Below are 13,039 nucleotides of genomic sequence, written 5' to 3'. Positions count from 1 at the left end.
GAGAGAGAGAGAGAGAGAGAGAGAGAGAGAGAGAGAGAGAGAGAGGACGCTCGTAAATCAGCGAACATCGATAAGAGTCGTCGCGTCGTCCGCACGATGTCCCTCGTTAATAATTGATACAATTAACGGCCATTCATTAGAGACTCGCGAGACTCTCCGTTACGTATCTACATGCATACGTATATATATATATATATATATATGTACACATATATGTATAAACACACACATATATGTACATAGTATACACGTAAACTCGTCGGTAGGGCAAGAATAACGCGCGAAACGATTTACATCCACTCAATGTTTCGCGCGCTTGTTTTCTCCGATCGACGCCGTTTCGGGGTCTGCCTTTATTCGCGACAGATAGTCGATATCGTCGACAGTTTTTCTTCTTCCTCGACGTTTCTCTTTCTCGAACGAGTTCGAGCTCTACCAACAACGCTAATGACCGACGCGATCGCGCGAACTTGATGTTGTTTGGTCTACGTTGTTTCTCTCTCTCTCTTTCTCTCTCTCTCTCTCTATCTATCTATCTTTCTTTCTCTCTTTCTCTTGCTCTTTTTCTTTCTCTCTCTCTCTCTCTCTCTCTCTCTCTCTTTCTCTCTCTCTCTTTCACTATGTCTCTCCTAAACTCTTAATTATTTTTTTTTTCGTGTTCTCTTTTTTCCTTTTTTTTTTCTTTTTCTTCTTTTTTTTTCCCCTCATCCAATTAGCGAGCACGTCGAGGTTTATCGCGTCGCCTGATTTATCGAATATTTTCTATGATTTATCCGCGCGACGAAGTATCGTTTTATTTTAGCCGAAGGGAAAATCGCCGCAATACCAACGAATAGTAAAGTAACGTAGATTATTTCGTTTCGAGTTTTTCGTAAAGCGATAATTCCATGACGATGGACACGCGTACACGAGGGAATATTACCGAATGATAATATTGATGGAGAAAGAAAGAGAGAGAAATAGAGAGAGTATTGCTATCGCATGTAAGTAAGAATCGTATTATTAATTAACGTAGTCGAGTAGTTAAGGAAGTTAAAAGCTAAAAGAAAAGGAAAGAAAACAAGAATCGTGCGATACGAATAAGAAAGAAAGAGAGAGAGAGAGAGAGAGAGAGAGAGAGAGAGAGAGAGAGAGAGAGAGAGAGAGAGAAGGTTAAAAAGAGAAAAGTGAAATAGCTTCATAAAATCTTAATGAATATTTATAAACGCGTCGAATACATCGTTATAGACACGAAATAGTCGATTAATTGCTTAGCTAGCTCTCGTGGAACTTTCAAAAATGTTCATACGACAAATATCTTCTACGTAAATTTTTTATCCTGCCGTTTTTCTTATTACGCCGATAATTCGTCGTATGACCTATCGCTTCTCCTTGTGTCTTTATAAAATTGAGTGAAGGAGAAAAGAAAAGAGAACAAAAGAGGACAAAAGAAAACAAAAGGAGAGAAAACAAAAGGAAAGAAAAAAAGCAAGCAAGCAAGCAAGCAAGCAAGAAAGAAAGAAAGAAAGAAAGAAAGAAAGAAAGAAGCGTGAAAAATTATTGTCGATTTCTGTTCCGACAAAGGATATTGTATGAAGGCGCGAAAAGTACGTTTCTAAGGGCGGCGGGAGGGAATAAAGGAAAGAGAAAAGAGGAAAAGAAATAGAGATAGAGATACAGAGAGAGAGAGAGAGAGAGAGAGAGAGAGACGCTCATTTACGCGCGTACGTGCGCCTCACATAGATATCTTGCGCATGCATCAAATAGCGGCGAATGCAACGGGCGAGTGCAGCGAGCTTCACGCTGCGTTGCGTTTCACCGAGCGCAGATAGACGGAAAGAACGTCTTCCACTCGAATAAGAAGAAAAAGAAGAGAGAACGAGAAAGAGAAAGAGAGAGAGAGAGAGAGAAAGAGAGAGAAAGCGAATATATATGTGAGATGCATGTGTATATATGTGAGGAGGATAGAAAAGGAGAGAAAAGTGAGGGCGTCTCGCTTCCGCCGAGTCCTCCATGTCGGAGATGGCTTATAAATAACACCATCTCTGCGCTTCTTCCTGCGTTTTGTCAGTTTTTCTTCGGCATCCTCTTCTTCCTCCTCTCTCTCTCTCTCTCTCTTTCTTTCTCTCTTTCTCTGTTTCTCTCTTTCTCTCTCTCATCATCATCTTATTCTTATTCTTATTCTTCTTCTTCTTCTTCTTCTTCTTCTTCTTCTTCTTCTTCTCCTGCTTATCCTCAGGCTCCTCTTCTTCGTCTTCTTCGAGATTCTCGTCTGCGTGCAATGCAAGCCTAATTAATACAGCGCGATGAACGATCGTGGCAAAACCTTCGAAATGATCGTATGCGTGCGTTAGAGAAAAAGAGAGTGAGAAAGAGAAAGAGAGAGAGAAAATGTATGTAGTTACACACGTTCACCCACGCGAGAATTCGGAACGAGCGATGAGTGCCTAGTGTGTTTCTATGTGTATGTATGTGAACTTGCGTTCGTGTGTGTGTGTTCGTTTGGATATAGAGAAGACATTGTCCGAGGAGAGACTGAGTCGAGAATCGACTACTTCTCGCACGATCTCGTTCAGAAAACCACCCGGGAGTTTCGTTACCGATATCATCTTCTCTCTCTCTCTCTCTCTCTCTCTCTCTCTCTCTCTCTCTCTCTCTCTCTGTTCGTATTTTTTATTTCTTTCTTTTTTTTTCCTTTTTTTTTTTTGCATATCCCGAATCGCCAATGAAGAGTTCTGAGAGTGTCGAGATGGAGTATACTTTTTTAAGGGTGGTTCGCCATTATCGTTATACATATTAATATGTATGTATGCATGTATGTAAGGTATATGGAGGATGAGTCATGTAAATCTTTTTTTTTCTTTTCTTCTTTTTTTTCTCTCTCTCTTTTTTTTTTTTTTACATTCTCATTAGTTAGACTTCCGAAAGTCGAATCGAAGATTGGATCGGGGAACGAAAATATCGATATGGGAGAGATGTTAATGAAATTCCGAGTTTGAATATACGAAGGAAAAGGCACGAGCAACGATAAGTGGTGAGATTCGAAGGAAGAGTCTCGAAGTTGGTGGCATATAGAAGAAGACGAAGAAGTCGAAGAAAACAAAGAAGAAGAAAAAAAGAAGAAAAATAAGAGTTGCGAATAGTTTTCATGGAGTCGCCGCTATCCGTGCTGTGAGCACTCATCGTGCTTTTCTCTCTTTCTCTCTCTCTCTCTCTATATATATATATATATATCTTTCTCTTTTTACACGTTATCGCCCGCGCAGAATCATAATGGAGCATAATTGCATAAATATAATGTTAATTAACAATTAAGATTGCCGCTTTGCCTAATTGAATCGGCGCTTCTGCGAGCTCAGAGGGGACATCGCTTTACGAACGTGTATAGTCTTCTCTTTCTCTCTTTCTCGTTTTCTCTCTCGTGAACACTCGTTTTATTTCAAGAAAGACAGAAAGAGAGAGAGAGAGAGAGAGAGAGAGAGAGAGAGAGAGAGAGAGAACGACGATGGTGGTTTAAGCGGCACGGCGTATCGAAAAATTATGCGAATGGTCTTTCTGCGTATGCACTTTCGATAGCTCGTCGAATCGGAGCCGGAAGACCGGCCTCATTCTCTTTCTCTTTCGAGTTTATTTTTCGATCGGTATATCGGAGAATAAAAAAAAGAAAAAGAAGAAGAGAGAAAGGGAGACAGCGGGAAAGAAGACAATAATAAAAAAAAAAAGTAAAATAAAATAAAATAAAATAAAATAAAAGGGAAAAGAAAAGAGAAGAGGAACATTTTTGGAAAGCTTTCGCTGGTTTTTATTATCCGACTCGTTTGAGAAGAATTAATGCGATAATATTATGAAGTTATTACATCGTCGAGTAAATGGCCTTCTCTTGTTTCTACGTCTTCACCCTTATGCGTTCTCCATTTTTTCTTTTTGAATTTTCTCCATCTCTCTCTCTCTCTCTCTCTCTCTCTCTCTCTCTCTCTCTCTCTCTCTCTTTCTTTCTTTCTCTCTCTCTTCCTTTCTCTTTGCGATATCGACGAAATTCACAAATGGAATTTAGGAACGCAATTAGCGTATACGCGAGGATGCAGTAATAATTAATTCACGTTAATCGACTCTCCGCGCGTGGTTTAATATATCCTACCTTACTTGCGTATAAAAATAAAAATTCTCTCTTAAAAATATCCATTTCACATTAACCATACGTTCTTTCTCTTTTTTACTTTCAGATGGTTCAAGCGATTCAGGTCCTTCGATTTCACCTCCTCGAACTTGAAAAGGTAAGATCGTAATACGATTTTAATTAGATTTCACTACGATCCTTTTCCTTTCTTTTTAAATCTCACTTCTTTTTTTTTTTTTCTTATGGTTTATACACTTCGTACTTATTAAACTGATTAAAGAGATATAGAGAAAGAGACAGAGAAAGAGAGAAAGAGAAAAAAAAAACTCATACCTATTATTTTATTATACTTTTTCTCTCTCTCTTTCTCTTTCTCGTCGTCGTCGTTCTCCTTCTCCTGAAGACTATCTTAATCGAACGACGATCGATAAGTCGATAAACGTTCCTGGAAGAACGTCCGACGCATACGTATCGAAAGTTTTCGGTCGCGTAGATGCCTATGCGGTCCCGCGCTTTTTTTGCGACCGCATTTTATCATACAAAATAGCCGGACATCCATCGCATTTCCATCGAAATGGCAGCTGACGTGGCGGCCATTGGTTCTGCTCGAGAGGTGGCCCTCGCGCGCGCGTACACTCTCTCTCTTTCTCTCTCTCTCTCTTTCCCTCTCCCTCTCCCTATTTCCCCTTTCCTCCTCCTTCTCCTCCTTCTCCTCCTCCTTCTCCTCCTTCTCCTAGTCCTCACCACTCAGTTTAGCTCGATCGTGTAATTTTATAGCAATTTTATAGCAATTTTCCTCATTCGAGATGATTACATTATTGTGAAGAATGATATACCTACATATCTATGTATGCATGATAGCTGTCCAATCGTGTACGGTTAGCCACAGTTATCGAAGACTCGAATAGTATGCGTTGAAATGACGTCAATTCAATTTAAAATTGAATTGACGTCATTTCAATGCTCGGTTGGTACCTCGCCGCCCTCGCCACCAGCTTCACTCTTCGTTTCGTCATTTTTCATTTCTTTCATCGTTAAACAATTGCAATCGGCGTTAAAATGCTTTAGCATTTCGTTTATATCGTGATTTCGTATCTTCTCGATCATCGTAGAGGTCTTAGAAACTTTTTTTTCTTACGTAAATGGATAGAAGAAGAAAAAGAAGAAGAAGAAGAAGAAGAAGAAGAAGAAGAAGAAGAAGATATATTATCTGTCCATATGCTTGTCCCTTCGCTGTATTATCCAGCGAAGCAAATTTACGGAAGATCTGGATAATTTACGGAAATGATTAAGAAACTATTTTTTGGACCGATGGCCGACGTCCTCCGAACAATTTGACGAGACACGCGCGTGGCTGCGAAATATCGGACGGTAAAGAAGATTGAAACGTTTCTGGTACCAGGAGAAACTCGAAGTCGAGCAGAGCGATCGAGGTTGAGCGGAATGCAGCGAACGCGAGATGGAGAGGATTCCATAAATATCTGCGTTCAAAGTAAAGAGAGAAGGAGAGAGAGGGAGAGAGGAAGAGAGAGAGAGAGAGAGAGAGAGAGAGAGAGGGCGTGAGGCTGGAAGAAAAGGAGTAGAGAGAGGAGACCAATCGGGATGAGAGGCATGGTAGCCCGCGGTGCTGAGCCTCGTGCATTTAACATTTTCGAACCAATCGTGTATTAGCATAATTACGTTTTGCTGGAGCCCGGTGCGTGGAAGGAAGGGCCAGACGGGCCTCACATACACACGTATCCCTCTTTATCTCTCCGTCATTCTCTCTTTATCTCTCTCTCTCTGTCTCTGTATCTCTCTCTCTTTCGCACACTCTTGCACTCTCGAGCACTCGAGCCTCTTTCGTTCCTCGTCTTTTCCAAAGCTCTCGGTACATTCTGCCTCCTTTTCCACTTTTCGTTCCATTCTCTCTCTCTCTTTTAGTCTCTCTATCTTTCTCTATTCATCTATATATCTATCTATCTATCTATCTATCTATCTATCTTTTTGTCTCTCTTTCTCTCGCTTCTTCTCTCTCTCTCTCTCTCTGTTTCTCTGTTTCTCTGTCTCTTACTTGCTCCCTTCCTCTTGAACTCTGAGCCAGCGGCGGGGACAGCCGGCATATATGCACACACCGTCACTGGTTAGAGAGCGGTAAATTTCTTATGGTGTATTATGGCGCGGAGTGCATACCAACGGGATTCGTACGGGTAGAAACGCGCGGACGTGCTACGGAAAACTGGTTCCAACCTATACGAGGACACTTCTATTCTTCCTTTAGAAGAGAGAGAGAGAGAGAGAGAGAGAGAGAGATTATACTGTTCTATTTAGATGTATTTTGCAATTTTGTTTGTTTTCTTAAACGAGATTAAAACTTTGATCAGAGATCCGTGGAAAGTATTAAGAGTACGATCATTTGTTAAAAATAAAATTATTCGAATATCTATCGATTGGTATTGTCGACGTTTTAACACTTTTATCTTGTTGACGAAAGAAGCGAGAAAATATTGGGACACCCGGTATATAGGTAGCCTGTGCGTGCCGTAAGGGGTGGTCAGATTGTGAATCGGTCCGCGAGAGGGACCGAGACAGACACCCCGAAACCTTCATTACCTTTGGCTTCAAAGGAGCCCATTGTGCCGTAAATGGGGTTCCCTGCTTTCCTTCTTCTTTTTTCCTTTTCTTTCTTTTTTCTTCTTTTTTTTTTCTTCCTTTCTTTCTTTCTTCCGTTCTTTCTTTCTTTCTTTCTTTCTTTCTTTCTTTCTTCGTACGTACCCCGGATCTGTTCCATTCTTCGGCGTTTGCCTTTTCGAGAGTCCACGAAAAGTGGAAATATGGCGGAGGAGGTGGAGGAGGAGGAGGAGGAAAAAGAGTTTACTCGTTTAGCTTTGCATAAATTTTCGTGTAATTTCGATGTCGAATAAGAAATCAAAAAAAAAAGAAAAGAAAAGAAAAGAAAAGATAGAAAGAATTTCGAAATTTACCTCTTCCTTCTTCTTCTTAATAATAATATTATTATTATTATTAGATGGTCCAGAAGGAAGCTGCGTAAGTGTTCTCCAAGTGGAGATAGAGATGCTCGCTTTCCCTTTACTTTCGCGTTAAAGCGTTACCGTGTACACGGCAGCATCATCCCCTTTTCGTACCTTCGGCCTTGTTAAATCGTCCATAAAATGAGAATAATCTCGAGTTACAGGCGACAGCATCGTCGTCGTCGTCGTTGTCGTCGTCGTCGTCGTCGTCGTCGTCGTGGTGTCGTTGTCGTTGTCGTTGTCCTTCGTCGTTCGAATATTCTACGGCCATTGATTTTTTCTTCGCGTAATGCAACTTCGCTCTTTTGTAGATATTTTATTATCAATGTTAAAGTTGATATTATTTGTTGACAATGAGAACTTCTCTCGAATGGTTGGGTATGTGGTAAAATATGTATGTCTCTGCTTGATATCTCATAGAGATTGTTTTCTCTTTCTTTCTCTCTCGAAAGTTTGAGTTCTATATAGTAAGAGCATGTGAACCTTTTGCTCGTTCGATCTTCGAAGAAGAAGAAGAGAAAGAAGAAGAAGAAGAAGAAGAAGAAGAAGAAGAAGAAGAAGAAGAGGGATACGCTCGAATGCGAGTCGAGTGTTCCGTGTCGTCGGGGACCTCTTGGATCCTATGTCGAGCGGGGTGAGATCATGGTCTGCGGTGTAGGATAACGTCGTGACTCAAAGGGCCGATAGTTCGCAAGAGAAAAAAAAAGAGAGAAAAAGGAAGAGAGAGAGAGAGAGAGAGAGAGAGAAACGACGAAGAAGAAAAAAAGACGTCATGCTTATGGGCATTCGTATCGTATGTTCCAGATCATAACCAAACGAGCGAGCGAGCGCTCGTTCGATCGCGTGGATCGTCGTCGATGCAATAATACGACTTTCAGGCTGGTCACACCGCACGCCGCCGTTAAAATACGATATTTCGCGGTGATCGGAATAGGAGAGACCCACCAAGCCCTTCCTTTGGTATTAGACCTCTACGGTGTATCTCGTCGTGAAATCAATTTTCAAACTTAACGTCTACGTGATTATGTTACTATGTACTTTAATCGAACGGAGAATGTATATATATATATATATATTTATTTATTTTTTTTTGTATTTTTTTATTCGAAGGATATTTTATAAAAGAGGGACACGTTTTTATTACTAATCGATAATATTATTGACGCAACGGGAATATCCCTAGAATTTGTGATCTAATAATATCGACGAAATGATATTTATATCTGAACGAATAAGAAAATAAAATGTATATAGAGAAAGTGAGAAAGTGAGAGAGGGAAAGGAAGAGAATGAAATCGGCTCGTAATGTATTCGTTTCGATCTCGTTCGGACACGATTTTAGAAAGGAGGTACGCTCTTATCGAGGATTCGACCGTAGCGAAAGAGAGTGGGTGGATGTAGGGGGGGGAGGGAGGAGGTGGGTGTCGTCGGTCGAACAGAGGAAAATAAGAATCTTCGAGGTATACGATGTTCGGCGAAGCGTATCAAAATCTTAGCTCGAGACGACGAGGACGAAGACGCGGTCGCATGGTACCTCGGGAGATATCATGCAAGGAAGGAAGGAAGAAAGGAAGGAAGGAAGAGTTCGAAATGAAAGTAGTAAAAAAAACGAACAAAAAAGAAATAGATAAAGAAAAAATAAAGAGAGAAAAAAAATTAAAAAAAAAAAGAAGAAGAAGAAGAAGAGAAAAGGGGAGAAAAAATATGTAGAAAAAGAAAAGGAGAAAGGATAAAAATAAAAAGAGGTGGGGTAGGGGACAACGGAAAAGAAAGAGAAGGAAGAAAAACGAGAAAGTAAAAGAAAAAAAAAAAAAAGAAAGAAAAAAAGAAAGAAAGAAAAAGAGAGGTCGACGTTTCGGTCGACTCTCGATATCTCTCGTTGGATGGCTAGCTCTCGTAGGATGGTTGGCCGGATGGTTGGCTCGATGGTTGTTGGGCTCGAGTGTGCGTGAGGAGCGTCGTCCTGTCGAGGAGGGAAGGCGAGTCCTTTCGGCGATCATCGTGCAGGAGCCGGGCCTCGTTTCTTTTCTTCGGTGAGCATTGTCGGCCGGTTGCTTCGACTCGACTCCCGGCGGATCAAATTCTAACCAGTCGGGCATTACAACCGCTGTCCTTCGAGGTTGTCCTCCTCTCCTCGATCTCCTCGATCTCCACGATCTCCTTCCTCCTCTCATCCTACGTCCTTCGAAGCCCGCGTTAAAGAGAGTCTAGTCATCTCGTCGAGGCATTGTGTTACCGTGTCGTCACGCTGCCATACTTCCACCGAAGAAAATATTCCTCGGTGGAAGAGAAAAGACCGTGAAAGCTCGCACCTTAACGAGAGAAGAAAAGAAGTACGTAGAACGAGTCGATTCGAGCAAAAAATTAATCACGCTCTAATAGCACCTAGCCTTTTCTCTCTCTCTCTCTCTCTCTTTGGCTTTGGTACTACTCTCTTTCTTTGAAAGAAACAAGAAGAGAGAGAGAGAGAGAGAGAGAGAGAGAGAGAGAGAGAGAGAAAGGAAGAAAGATCGTAGCTATCGATTTTCTTCATTCTCGCAAAAATCTTAAGTTCGAAATCGCTCTCGACCTTCCATCGGACGTGTTCCACACACGAACGTGTTTTCTATCTCTCTCTCTCTCTTTCTCTCTTATAGATAAATACCTAACGAGAGAGAAAGAGATTTAGCAGGAACGATGGAGAAGAGATGGGGAGAGAAGGTTCTGTGGAAGAAGCTTCTTTCCCCATCACTCCCCCCTCTTGATTTACATATAACAAGATAACGATTTTTATTTGCTCCTCCCTTATATAATACATTTTTTCTAAATCGAATGGGTAAAGAGGAGGAGGAGGAGGAGAGAGGTGGGTCCTATAGGTCCGTCGGTGCTCATTTGCATACATAACATTCCGGTCGAGTGGCCACTGGTCACTCTCCCGTACCTATCTCCCTCCTCTTATTTTCTCTCTCTCTCTCTCTCTCTCTCTCTCTCTCTCTCTCTCTCTCTTCGTCTCTTTTTTTATCACTTTGAAAGCGTAGAAGAAAGCATCTAACCGTCTCTCTCTTTCTTTTGAACGATCGGTTTCAGGTGCACGAGCTCTGCGACAACTTCTGCCACCGGTACATCAGCTGTCTGAAGGGCAAGATGCCGATCGACCTGGTGATCGACGACCGAGAGAGCTCGAAGCCGCCGGAAATGGGTAACGGGCTAGACGGAGGCGGTCCCAGGAGCACAGCCGACAGCACCAGCCACACGGACGGAGCTAGCACGCCCGACGTCGTGAGTACCTCACCATCGTCAACGTCTTACTATCCGCACGACGCGCTCACCCCCCACCACCACCATCACCACCATCACAATCACCACAATCACCATAATAATCACCACAATCACCACCATCACCAAAACCACCACCACCACCACCACCACCACCACCACCAGAATAACAATAGCAATAGTAATAATTACGGTGGTATCGGGAGTACCGCGAGTACTAGCAGCACCCCTTTGCAACTGAGCCAAAACCAAAGTCAAAGCCATCAGTCTGCGACTTCGCAGTCGAGCACGACCGCCAACAACCACAACAACAACAACAACAACAACAGCAGCAACAACAACAACAACAACAACAACAACAATAGTAGTAACAATAACAATAACAGTAACAGTACCAACAACAATAATAACAACAACAGTCACACGACCACCACCAATAATACCGCTATTACCCCAAGTAGCGCCGCCACAACTCCCAACTCCCTAAAGCGTACGCACCAACAGATGATGATGGCAGCCGCGGCGGCATCCGCGATGGCCACCTCGCCGCACGCAGCCGCATCCGCGCCCCCTGCGCACGCGCACGCCGCCCTCGCCGCCTACCACACCATCAGCTCGGCCGTATACCCGTGCTCGTAATTGGCCCTCCGGCTCTGCGCGCCGAGTCGCACCGCGAGCAGCCCTTAGCTACTCTTCTTCTTCTTCTTCATCATCTTTCTCTTGTCTTTCCTTTTCTGATCCTCCTCTCTCTCTTTCTCTCTCTCTCTCTCTCTTTCTCTTTCTCTTTTTCTTTCTCTTTTTTCTTCCTCTTTTGAATACGAAAAAAATTTCCCGTCTTCATTTCTCTCGCGACGGTTTGTTGGACTGGCGCTACTTGTCGGATTTTATAAACTCTCTTTGTCTATCTATCTATCTTTCTGTCTGTCTCTCTCTCTCTCTCTCTCTCTCTCTCTCTCTCTCTCTCTCTCTCTCTCTCTCTCTCTCTCTCTCTCTCTCTCTCTCTATCTCTTTTGTTCTCTCTGTCCGTCTCTGTTTTTCGCTTTTATTCTCCCGACCTCTTCCTCCTCTTTCTCTCTCTCTACATATATCGATGTATATATAATAGTTATAATTATTATTGTTATTTAGCGACGACTGACTTCCTAAAATGAATATCCATTGTTTTTCTCAAATTTCAACGTTGCTTTGTTTGTCGATCTCTATATACTTCGTTTGATGTTGTCCTTGTTAAGTTTCGTATTTCTTTTGTAAATATTTACGGGGATGAGAAAGAGAGAAATTAAGAGAAAGAAAGAGAGAGAGAGAGAGAGAGAGAGAGAGAGAGAGAGAGAGAGAGAGAAGGAGAAAGAGAAAGAGAGATAAAAGAAGAAAACGGAAAGACAAAGAGAAAGAGGAAGATAGACAGACAGACAGACAGATAGACAGACAGATATCGTGTCTTTGTCCTTTTTACGGTGGAAGCTGATTGCATAAGACGAAGAGGAACGTTTCTAAATGTATTTCGAGGATCGTCCTGTTAGTCCGTTGACATCGACGCGTGTTCAACTCGTACCGTTCGTGAAAACATATTTCGAGATATTTTCGCAGCGATTTACCGTCTTGGAAAGCGGTCGTAATGGGCTATTATCGCGAGCAAGAGGGGGAGAAAGAAAGAGGCAGAGAAACCGAGAGTAGAAATGAAAAAGAGAAAGAGAGAAAGAGAGATAGCATACGTGGAGATTATGCAACAGATTTTTGTGTCTCTGTTCTTTGACTCTGTTTCTCCCCTTTTGCCTCTGTTTCTTCATCTTGTTAATCTTCTTCTTCTTCATCTTCTTCTTCTTCTTCTTCTTCTTCTTCTTCCTCCTTTTTCTTCTTATTTTTCATCCTCTTATTCATTTTTCAAGACGTTTTCGTCGTACGTTCGTTATTGAAATTAACGAGAAACCAGGCTCGCTCGCGTGCCGCTCGAATCGCCCAAACGATACTTTTATAAATTCTTTCTTTCTTTTTCTTTTTCTTTTTCTTTATGTCTTTCTTTCTTTCTTTCTTTCCTAACTTACCTACCTTTCTCCCTTTAATTTAGTCCTCTTTCATTCTGTCATTCTTCTCCATTATCAAACTCTCTTGCTCTTTTTTTCCTTTATATCTTGTACACTTTCGAGAAGGTCTACTCGCGGTTACGACGGCCGTTCAAAAGCACCATGCGAAAAATTCGTACGAATTTTTTTTTTTTTTTCATTTTTATCGTGTCAGGTTCTTCTTATTTTTTTCTTCTTTTTTTTCCTCTCTCTCTCTCTCTCTTTCCCTTTCAATTCTTCTCTCTTTTTAATTTTTCTTTCCTCTGTTTTTCTTTTCTCTTTCTTGTGTTCTTTCTCTCTCTCTCTCTTTCTTTCTTTCTCTTTCTCTTTTTTTTTTCTTTTTTTCTTATCATCGGGACAATCAATCGATCATCGTCGACGCGAGAAAATCATTTCGTTGATTATACATTTTAATTATTCGACTAGATGACTAGAAGAAACTAGGGACTATCAAGCGCTAGTTTTTTTATTTGGAAAAAAAAAAGAAATTAAAAAGGACTATCAACAACACTAGTTTTACTTTTATTTTTATTATTATTTTTTTTTTACATTAGGACATCTGATTACGTTTTCAATGTGTTCGTCGAACGCTCGCGTGTTTTGTTTTTCTCTTTTTT

General features: G+C 41.5%; 1 protein-coding gene across 5 annotated transcripts in view; it reads left to right on the top strand.

Annotated features, from left to right (window-relative positions):
- Positions 1-13,039, top strand: part of LOC122634499 (homeobox protein homothorax) — a 352,644-nt gene that overhangs the window by 32,818 nt on the left and 306,787 nt on the right. For all 5 annotated transcript variants that reach the window (XM_043823493.1, XM_043823494.1, XM_043823491.1 and 2 more), the window contains exons 5-6: positions 4,203-4,253; positions 10,174-10,365. In XM_043823493.1, coding sequence (XP_043679428.1) covers positions 4,203-4,253; positions 10,174-10,365 — 243 coding nt within the window. The remainder of the gene's footprint in view (positions 1-4,202; positions 4,254-10,173; positions 10,366-13,039) is intronic.

The sequence above is a fragment of the Vespula pensylvanica genome, chromosome 15, assembly GCF_014466175.1.
Source record: "Vespula pensylvanica isolate Volc-1 chromosome 15, ASM1446617v1, whole genome shotgun sequence".
Lineage (NCBI taxonomy): Eukaryota > Metazoa > Arthropoda > Insecta > Hymenoptera > Vespidae > Vespula > Vespula pensylvanica.
This window is presented reverse-complemented; position numbering and strand designations above follow the sequence as displayed.